Source organism: Arachis duranensis, chromosome 6 (genome assembly GCF_000817695.3).
Source record: "Arachis duranensis cultivar V14167 chromosome 6, aradu.V14167.gnm2.J7QH, whole genome shotgun sequence".
Lineage (NCBI taxonomy): Eukaryota > Viridiplantae > Streptophyta > Magnoliopsida > Fabales > Fabaceae > Arachis > Arachis duranensis.
Window position 1 is genome coordinate 7,092,884 of NC_029777.3, and position 11,514 is coordinate 7,104,397.

The following is an 11,514-nucleotide window of genomic DNA, read 5'->3' on the forward strand; positions in this document are numbered from 1 at the left end:
CTTTCTTCAATGTCGTTATTATTGCTGTCGCTTTTTTTTTTCTTTTAAATATGTCTTTTACGAATCTTTTCCAAAAAACTAAAGCATATCTTATTTATAGACAGAAATAACAAAATCCAATTTTTTTCATATTTCAGACAAGAGAAATATGAATAATTTTATTTTCACATGCCAGAAAAAAAAAACATACTAGATTGTATTAATTATTTAATTTCTTTATTATTTTTTTGTTTTATATATATGATCTAAACATATTAATAAGTACAAAATTGTTCATCATGTATCATTATTATTCTTAATTTTGTAATGATGAACAAAACTTGATCTAATTTAAAATTACAAAAAGAAATTAAAATTAAATACGTATCTTATTAACTTTCAATAATTTAGACGACTGCACCTATACGGGATATATGAATGAGATGACCAAAGTTGGGTTGGCGAATTAATTTTTAAATGTCCCGCACCCAAATATTGTTGGATTACCCTACTACAGCAAATACGAGCCCATTTAATTTTGTGAAGTCATATTTCAGTCCCAGAAAACTCGATCAATCATATCATATCCAAGTGTATTTAATTTCACTTAAATATAAAACAATCAATGGCATCATGTAGTAGAGTCAAGACTTAAGACATACAGAGGTGTTATACGGAGAAATAAATAAATAAATAATGAACCTTAGCTACTGACATCGTAGCTATAACTAGGTGAGCCATGTCGTTCAGATACTCCATCCATGGCCACACAACATGATTTCAAAATAATCAGATGAAACAAATACTTAAAGCAGGTTAGGACTTAGAAAGGTCGACACTTCATTAGTTGCAACAATGAATACCCAACCACCATATATGCCACTATACATACGACATGGAACATTAACATGAGGAAAATACAACCTATAGACACTTGTGTAGACAACACAACCCCATTCAGGTTATATTATTGATATTTTAGAATGTTAGAGATATATATGATTATTCATGTTATTTTTTTTATTAGTTTAAATTTTTCGAAAAAATTATTTCATAATATGATATAAGAGTTTCATATTTAAAAAATTTAGAGTTTGATTTTTAATAAATTTTAAAATTAGAAATAATTAGCATAACGTAACTAAATAAAAAAAATATACAAAAATCAATGCACTTCTATAAACTTAAACTTTTTATAAGAGTGATTTGATGATATAAAAACATATATATAATATAAACTATCAATAATTATGTTAAAATTAAAAAAAATATAGGATATCAATATATTATCTACCGACTTATTGTTAATAATAATTAATTATTATATTTTAAACACATATATAAAGAGACACATTTAAAAAAATATATATATAAAGACATTTTTATTAGACACAGTCATAAAAAAGATATTTTTATTAAATACAACCATTAAAACACTTTATTAAACACAGTCATAAACAAAAGTTGTCAGAAATTGACAGAAATATTGTATTATTCTTAAATGTTGAGATAATCTCTATTTACATAAAGAGAAATACATGAACAAAAATCAATATTTATTATTATTATTATTATTATTATTATTATTATTGCTTTACATNNNNGTGGTGACAGTGTGAAGAAGGTGAACGGAGTAAGAAGGGAAAGGGTTCATGAGAAAGAAGAGAGGGTCCATGCACTTAAGACCCCCAGCGGTTGTACCATGAAACATGCTCACATGGCTATCAATTGCAACCGGTGATATCTCATCACATAGTTCAGAAAACAAAGGACTAAACCTTAATAAATATGGCTCTCTACATGTGGTCCCTTCAGGGCACACAACAAGGTCCCCTTCCATTAACAACTCCTTCATCATCCTCGCATCTTCCTCGCGCTTCCGAGTTAACCTCACCGTCTTGATCGGCGCTAGTATCTCCGACATTCTGCTTAAGCTATATGTTACCGCTACTACTTTCTTGCGCAACAAGAATGACAAGTACAAAGGGTCCAACAATGTTCTGTGGTTACACACGTACATGTTTCCCTTTACTTTCTCTTCATCATTATAAGCATGTTGATTTGTTTGCGCGGGGAGTGAACTGTCCAGGCGCATGCCGGTTAGGGCTAATAGTGGAATTGAGATGTCAAAAGGGAGGGTGAGTCCGGCAACGATTCGGACGAAGGCGAGGACGACTGCGAACGGGAACCATGTCAAGATGACAAGAGAATCCAATGGTGTGGGTCTGAGCGCTAATCTTCCGTCATGAAAAATGAGTGATTTAGGGTATTTGTTTCTTGATAGCTTTTGCCAGCTCTTTTTGTCTCCGTCGCTCACCAAGTACACTTCCTAATAATAATTATTGGTCACACAAAACACACAAATTAGACTAAATTACTTGTGGCTTCTTCTTTCATAATCAACATATTTTCATGATCCTATGTACTTTTTACGATGAAAACTCAGATGTAATTGACTTTACGTGAAATTGATAGTTGAGAGCATCAATTTCACGCATGTGAAGTTGACTATACTTTCTACCATTTTTTATTTAGATGCATGATGCTAATTACAAAGATAGAAAATTTTTAGGACTTTAATTTTCATATTAATAATTTCATTAGACATATAATCATTTATATATATTGTTTTATCAACTTAAATTTTTATGACAAAAATTTAAGGTTTATTTATATTGATTCTCGAATAAAATAAAAAATTGTGTAAAGTCACAAAAACTCAAAAAATAATGTGAAGAGATTATATTTAAAATATAATTATTGATGTATTTTTTATCAGTCTCATATATAATTGATATTCTATCTTTTGCAATCCATTCTCACGGTAGTTAACATGTAATAAATCAAGCCACAAAAAATAAAATAAAATAAAAAAATAATGCTCTAGATCAATTAATAGTAAATTTGCATACTGATGAATAAGTTTAATTTCATACACCAACCATTACTATTCAATTAAATTCATACATTTATTAGATCATTATTTAAATAATGAGTTTAAAAACAATTACTTTCACGGATACGATAACAAATGATTAGGTGTTTATTATATAAAATTTCTTTATATAAATAAGCATGTCTATAATTAACTATAAAATTAATTAATCACATATATATTACATACAAAACCAATCTCGACCACTATGGTAACTCTGAATTTCAGCTAAGGTGATTGTTTTTCCTTGGTTTAATAGTGAAACTTGAATACAAATTGAAGTTTACAAACACTTTATGTTAAAATAATTGGGTCTGTATATATGTAATAGGATTTCTTATGCAGAAAATTAAAATTTTCTTTTATAAAGTACTTTTAGTTAAAAAAAATTAAAAATATAACTATTTATATTGTTTTCTTTTATTAATTTAAATTTTTTAAAAAAATAATATCATAACATAATATTAGAATTTTATGTCAAAAAAAATAGTATATAAACAGATTAAATTTCTGAAAATAGTAATATTATAACATTATTATATTAATCTTGTTATGCATATATACAATAAATTTTAAAAAAAATCAACACCACTTAATATGATCGGATAAAACACCACAAGCAAGAAGCGATAAATGCACCTAAGTTATATATTATATATAAATTAAGTATATACGAAAAAGTTAATAATAATAATAATAATAATATAATTGATATAGAAGACCAACCTTGCAACGGGAAAAGATCTCATGATGACGAAAATCCTTATTACGGAATCCTGAAATTCCAATAATATTGGAAGAACAACTTCCTTTCCCTTCTTGAACAAGCTCCAAAGCATTATTATTATTTTTTCTCTCTTCCATAAACCCTAAGAAATAACCACAAAACTCTTTCATTTCTCTTCCCACAACCAAGTCAACCTTCAAATACTCCTTCAAGAAACACTCTACCATGACACGTGGCATCTTGCTCAACCCAACTCTCTTTCCAGCACCATTCACCACCTCAAAAATCTCTGAACCTACGTCTTCCAACAAGAATTTCGGAAGAACAGCACTCCCAACTCTAAAGCTTTTCTCTTTGATCCCAAAGAAGCACACCATCACCATTATCTTCATCCCCAAGTCTTCTCCAACAAAGCAAACAAGTGGGTACGTGAGAACGAGAACAATGGCTCTTACGAGCCCTCCGGCTTCGAAAGCAACGAGCATGAAGTAAGGGAACACCGAAGAAGATCTCAGGAGCGCACCCTCTAGGTCGAACAAGAGGGTGTGCTCCTTGAGGTCTGAACGGTGAAGAAGAGAAGAAGAATAAGAAGAGAATTTGCGGTACTTATTGAACGATGATTGAGTGGTTGCAATGGTGGTGGTGATGTAGCTAATACTATTGGTTCTTTGGAAGTTCTTGAGCGGCTTGAAGAAGAAACGGTACCAAAAGAAGAAAAGGGATTTGAAAAAAAATTGAATGGTGAACATTTTAGCCATCTCCACCATATAATATTGTATGTGTTGATTTAAATATATATCTTAGAGAATGTGCAAAGCTAATGTTAAGGTTGCAAAGGATACAAAGCAATATGCTTGAGAAATGTTGTGTATGTGATTGCTAGCTTATGTCCTTGGACTTTATTAAACACTATGTATTTATACGAGGATAAATCCAAAAAAAACCCTTGTTTTCCCTATTATTACGAAAAGTGCCATGCATGAACCTTTTCTTATTATCCTTTTGTCTTGGTCGTTAGGGGTCAATTTTCATTGACCTGGTTTTGGTTGCAACTTGCAAACTAATTACTTTTCTTAATCAGAAAAAATCTACAATTGTATCTTCAATACGTCTTTTTATGTAAAATTTTATATTTTTTTTTTAGAATTATAAGAATTAAATTTTAATATCATATTATAAAATTACTTGTTTCAAAATCTTATACAAATAAAAAGATGTACGCTAATGATTTATAATTCTATCGCATATTAAAGTAGTACTACTTCAATCCAGGTCCGTTAACAATTAGACAAGGCTATTCCTTCTAGAAATTTAATTTTCTTATTACTTTAGGTATTCTATCGTTTTTTAGATGTCATTATAGGACACCTGCTGCATGATTTAATTTGTATAGCTAGCTAATAATAAGTATAAAATATTGGTAATAATGACGGGAGGCAAATTTTCTCTTAAATTTTATTTTTAACAAATTATCTTAATTTAATCTTTGTACTTATGTTCAAATATTGGGATTAGTATGTTCTGCCATCAGTTGGTTAAAAATCATACAAGAGAGCTATGGTTGACTTTTTTTATCACTAACTTAGCTAGTACGTAGTAACTTGATTACTGTACTGGCAACAGCCGAATTTATTGAAAATTATATATGTGGGTGCTAATTAATTAAAGGCATTAATTACTGAACATCTATTACTATTTGCATACAGTATACCTACACATAGATACAGTCAATTTTAGCTAATATTATGGTAAATTATGAAATAAATTCAATATAAAACTCATTAAAAATTAAGTTTTATTGAGTTTTTTATCCCATATATTTTTTTTAATTAAGTTTTAGATGTTATTAATTTTTAAAATTTTAGATTTTTTTTTGTTAAATCTTATATATGATGTTGATTGTACAATGTTAACTTGAAGAACTTTTTCTATAATTAGTTATATTTAATTTAAAAGGAGTTTAGGGACAGCAAGTTTTGTAATTTGTAGTCATTAATTAGTTATTATTGGTATTTTTAGTGGTATGAGATTTTATTCAATAATGTAAAATTACTTACTTTTTTTTGTTAGTTGAGTGCTGGTTAAATTTTAATAAAAATACTGACCCTTAGACTTTCTCTTAACTTAATTAGGTAAAGGATCTTAATGCATACATGATATTGATTATTTTTCCCCCATAAATAGCAACTGTGTACATGCAAGAACGTTATAAATACAGAATGAAGATAAAGAAAAGCTGTGCACCCAGAATAATTTTTCGTATAGTTTGTGAGGAAATTCTTGTATGAATTGGTGACAGATAGGGTGGTGTGCGTGTTGCATAAATCAAAGTAGGAACACATACATGCAAGGAAAGAGTCAAAAAGAGGTGGAGGACTTTGAAATGATAATATAAACGAGTAAGAGAGTATAATGAAGCTTCCCTTTTCCAGCTAGTTTCCGTGCCTAAGTCGCATATATAAGATGCACTTAATAAGGGGCTAGCTAGTTGTGTGAGAGAGTATTATGGCTGATAACTACTACTCAACATACACCATTCATTAACTCATTATTATTACTCAGCAAAAAGCAACACTATTTGCCACTTTCCTAATACCTATTGCGCGTCTCTTATTTGACAAAGTCAACCTATTACTCAAGGTGGTTATTAAGTATATGCGGTTCTTTATTACACTACATTGAAAATTCTTAAAATTCTTCGTCTCATGCATACACCTTATTAATTATTAATCATTGATGAGAAATCAAAAATATCTTAAAATCGTTATTATTAAATATTAATTACGGTGATGCTAGTAAAAAAAAAATCTAAAATTATCTTATTCTATAATTAATAAATATTAAATAAGATAATTTAAATAGTTTTATCAAATTTGGCGTGTTTCAATTACTTCATCAATTTTCTTCTCAATATGCTTGGCACAAGTACTATGAATTGAATAATTTGTGCATGGCTTATGAATACGTTCACTCACCATGTTCATATCTATCTATGGAAATTATTGGAAAGAGATGGACAGATAAGTTGGATTTGTCAACGCAGAAGAATAATGATGTGGATGGGTTCAAGCCGACCGCCATTAGGGGACAAAAAAATGCTACAAAATGGTCTTTTTGTTATTTTGGTTATATATAATATGAAATTAATATCTATGCATGGTAAATATAAACCTTTTTTATATGTGTTCATACCCTGACTCAACGATAAGGTTCAGGTCCTAACAAAAGGTCCAACTCAAAAAGGTTGAGCTTCCCCTTGTACCGACCTCCTCCCTATGAAGTCGGTCCCTATCACGACTAACCCTAAAAAAGTCGGGGACGAAGATTAGCTGGTAGATAATCACTCATTCAAATGAGTAACTGCCCCTAAAATCTCTCTACCCACTTCTAGGAGCCATATCTCAACCTTCCTAAGATAAAGGAACAGTTATCCACCTTAAAAGGCGGAACTACTTCAGCGGTGGTTATTGGTTCACCATTATAAATACACTGACATTCCTCAGGTATCTCTAAGTTTCAATACATTCTAAACCTGCTTAACCCCATGCTGACTTAGGCATCAGAGTGTTTTTGCAGGTACCACCTCCCATCTCTTGGAACACACAACTCGGAGGCGGCTCCCAGACGTAAACCAAGTCGGAGACCACACTCCTCCAGCGCTTGGGCCTCACAAACAAGCCCAACCACCGTCCGGTTCTAGGTAAACCCCGGAACATTGGCGCCGTTGCCGGGGACCCGAGAGATCAACCAGTGATGGCGGACAGATCCCCCGAAGAGGGTCATGTGGAATCGGATTCTGAACAAGAGAATCTGGATACCAGAAACAATGACGCAGACTTGACCCTTCACCAGGAAACCAACGATCAGCACAGAGAAGGTACCTCCGGAGTCAAAAATCTGAAGGCGAATTCTTCAGAAGGGCGCGACTCGGAGAAAGATGGACCATCCCACGCGACTGAACTCATGGGATTAGTCCACGTCCACCAAAGTCGCTTGGAAAAGTTAGAACAGGAACGGGAGCGACAAAGGGAGACTGAGAAGAACCTAAAAGAGGAGATGGAACGACGAAAAGAGTTAGAAAGAAAACTCTTGAAGTTGGAATCCTCCCTAAAAGGCCGGAACTCCCGCGACGAACGAGAAGAGCCGTCCATAGGAGGGGAGGACCCTTTCAGCGAGGACATCATGAGGGCAAAAGTTCCAAGGAACTTCAAAAGCCCCGATATGGACCTCTATGACGGAACCACGGATCAAAGCATCACTTAAGAAATTTCAAAAGTCGGATGTACCTGGCTGATGCTTCCGACGCTACGCGATGCAAAGCTTTCCCGACTACCCTATCGAAAGCAACGATGAAGTGGTTCGACAGCCTCCCTCCGAGGTCGGTCACCAGTTTTGAAGACCTCTCAAGGAAGTTTTTGATGAGGTTCTCTATCCAGAAAGACAAAGTGAAACATGCACCAAGCCTCCTGGGAATAAAACAGGAGGTCGGAGAATCCTTACGAGCCTATATGGAAAGGTTCAACAAAGCATGTTTAGGGATCCAAGACCTGCCCACCGAGGCAGTTATAATGGGGTTAGTCAATGGGCTTAGAGAAGGTCCCTTCTCACAGTCCATATCCAAAAGACACCCCATCTCTTTAAGTAATGTACAAGAAAGAGCTGAAATGTACATCAACATGGAAAATAATGCTAACCTGAGAGATCCGAGTTGGCGACCTGGACACCTTCCCTCAACAAAAGAGAGGGAGAGGGAGCCCAGGAAAAAGGAAGAACTCGGCCTCAATAGACTAAGAAAATATCACTCTTATACTCCTCTAAAGGTTTCTATAGTGGATGTATACAGAGAAATTTGCAATACCGAAAGGCTGCCACCTCCCAGACCCATTAAAAATAAAAAGGGGGAGCCGCAGCGACCACTGCGAGTACCATAAAATACATGGTCACTCCACAAATGACTGTTACGATATGGATAGAAGAGACCCACCACCGCAGACTCTGGAGAGACATATCCATATGATCTCAGGAAGGTTCGCGGGAGGGGGACTCACCAAATCCTCTCGTAAAAGGCATCTCAAGAGAGTCTACCAGGTCAGAGGAGAATCATTCGACCTCTCTACCATTTCATTCACAAAAGAAGATGGGAAAGGAATAATCCCTGGACACGATGATCCAGTGGTAATAACTATGATCCTAGCAAATGCCCATCCCCACAGAACCCTAGTAGACCAAGGAAGCTCAGCGGACATCCTTTTTAAGCCCGCTTTTGACAAACTAGGGTTGGAGGAGAAAGAATTAAGAGCTTATCCTGACACCTTATACGGACTAGGCGACACGCCAATAAAGCCACTGGGATTTTTGCCCCTCCACACCACTTTTGGAAAAGGGAAAAAATTAAAAACTCCGAGTGTAGACTTCATAGTTATCGATGTAGGGTCAGCATATAATGCTTTAATCGGCAGAGCTACCCTCAATCGACTCGGAGCGGTGGTATCCACTCCCCACCTTTGTATGAAATTTCCAACCCCAACGGGGACAGCAACGGTAAGGGGAGATTAGAAATTGGCAAGAAAATGCTACAATGAAAGCCTAAACCTGAGAGGAAAAGGCAGAGAGATTCACACAATAGAACTCGGTGGTGCAAGGGCTAGAGAAGAGCTGCGACCACAGCCGGGAGGAAAAACCGAGGAGATACAGGTAGGCGAAGAGGAAGGAAAAAATACTCACATAGGAGCCAACCTAGGGGAAATCCTAAAACAAGGGTTGACTAAGCTTCTAAGAGACAATTCCGATCTCTTTGCCTGGAAGGCCTCCGACATGCCCGGGATAGACCCCGAGCTCATGTCCCACAAACTCTCGGTCTACCTGGGGTCCCGACCCATGCAACAAAGAAGGCGCAAGCTCGGCCCAGAACGAGCCCTAGTAGTAGAAGAACAAGTACAGGCGCTCCTAGAAGACGGCTTCATCAGAGAAGTCAAGTACCCAACATGGCTAGCCAATGTAGTGCTAGTCAAAAAACAAAATGGCAAATGGAGAATGTGTGTCGACTATACCGACTTAAATAAGGCCTGTCCTAAGGACCCTTATCCACTATCAAGTATTGATACCCTAGTAGACTCCAGCTCGGGGTATCAATACTTGTCGTTCATGGACGCCTACTCGGGGTATAACCAAATCCCGATGTATGAGCCAGACCAGGAAAAGACATCCTTCATCACGTCCAGAGCAAATTTTTGCTATGTAGTCATGCCATTTGGATTAAAAAATGCAGGGGCCACATACCAAAGGCTGATGAACAAAGTGTTTGCTCCCCACCTTGGGAGCCTAATGGAAGTATACGTCGACGACATGCTGGTGAAAACCAAGAAAGAGGTCGACCTCTTGTTAGACATCTCGCGAGTCTTTGACACCATAAGGTTACACGGGATGAGACTAAATCCCGCAAAGTGTGCTTTCGCGGTAGAGGCGGGAAAATTTCCAAGGTTCATGCTGACACAAAGAGGGATTAAAGCCAATCCTGATAAATGTAGAGCTATCCTGGAAATAAAAAGCCCGACCTGTTTAAGAGAGGTCCAGCAGCTAAATGACCGACTCGCATCCCTCTCCAGATTCTTGGCAGGATCAGCACTAAAATCCCTTCCACTATTCTCCTTATTGAGAAAGGGATGTCAATTCGAATGGACACCTGAATGCAAGGAGGCATTTCAGGAGTTCAAAAGATTCTTGAGCCAACCTCCGATTCTGACCCGACCTGTAGCTGGAGAAGACCTCGTCCTATATTTATCTGTAGCAGATAAGGCTGTTGCGTCAGCCCTGATAAGAGAAGACGAGGTCGGCCAGTACCTAGTGTATTTCATCAGCAAAGTTTACAAGGACCCGAGCTAAGATACCACAAACTAGAGAAGTTTTCCTACTCCTTAGTAGTAGCCTCACGAAGGCTACGACCTTACTTTCAAGCTCATACAGTAAGAGTTCGCACGAACCAACCCATGAAGCAAATCCTCCAAAAAAGGATGTCGCAGGGAGAATGGTTCAATGGGCAATAGAGCTCTCCAAGTTCGACTTGAGGCATGAAACTCGGATGGCGATCAAAACCCAGTGCCTTACCGACTTCATCACAGAATACGCAGGAGATCAAGAGGAAAAGCCAACTACATGGGAACTCTATATAGATGGATCTTCAAATAAAACAAGAAGCGGTGTAGGCATAATATTGGTGGATGAAAGAGAAACCCAAATAGAGGTTTCCCTCAAATTTGAATTTCCAGCTTCAAATAATCAGGCCGAGTATGAAGCCCTGATTGCTGGATTGAAGCTGGCAGAAGAAGTCGGTGCTACAAAGGTGATGATATACAGCGACTCACAAGTGGTGACCTCCCAGATAAGTGGAGAGTATCAGGCAAAGGACCCAAATATGAAGAGGTACTTGGAAAAAACTCTGGAACACTTGGGATGCTTTGTGGAAATCGAGGTCAAACACATAACTCGGGATCTGAATAGCAAAGCAGACACCCTATCCAAGTTAGCAAGTACCAAGCCAGGAGGGAATAACAGAAGCCTGATCCAGGAAACTCTCCAGGAACCCTCTATGGTAAAAATAGAAGACAAACAAGAGGTCCTTGAGGTAGCCGGTTTAAACCTCGAATGGATGAACCCCTTAGTCGAATACATGAAATTCAACATCCTTCCCAAAGAGGAAAAAGAGGCCAAGAAAATTCGGAGGGAAGCACAACATTACACTTTGGTGAGAAATATTCTCTACAGAAGGGGGATATCAACGCCATTGTTAAAGTGCGTACCGACCTCAATAACCACTGAGGTGTTAGAAGAAGTTCACAGTGGGATCTGCGGAAATCATCTCAGAGCAAGGTCACTA

The 11,514-nt window shown here is 36.3% G+C and overlaps 1 protein-coding gene across 1 annotated transcript; it reads right to left on the reverse strand.

Annotated features, from left to right (window-relative positions):
* Positions 1-1,573: 1,573 nt before the first annotated feature.
* Positions 1,574-4,505, reverse strand: LOC107492303 (probable glycerol-3-phosphate acyltransferase 2). The gene is made up of 2 exons (XM_016113302.3): positions 3,641-4,505; positions 1,574-2,308 (listed from the first exon to the last, which is right to left on the reverse strand). Exons 1-2 carry the CDS (start codon positions 4,406-4,408, stop codon positions 1,574-1,576), a joined length of 1,503 nt encoding a protein of 500 aa, XP_015968788.2. The 5' UTR covers positions 4,409-4,505.
* Between the last annotated feature and the right edge of the window lie 7,009 nt (positions 4,506-11,514).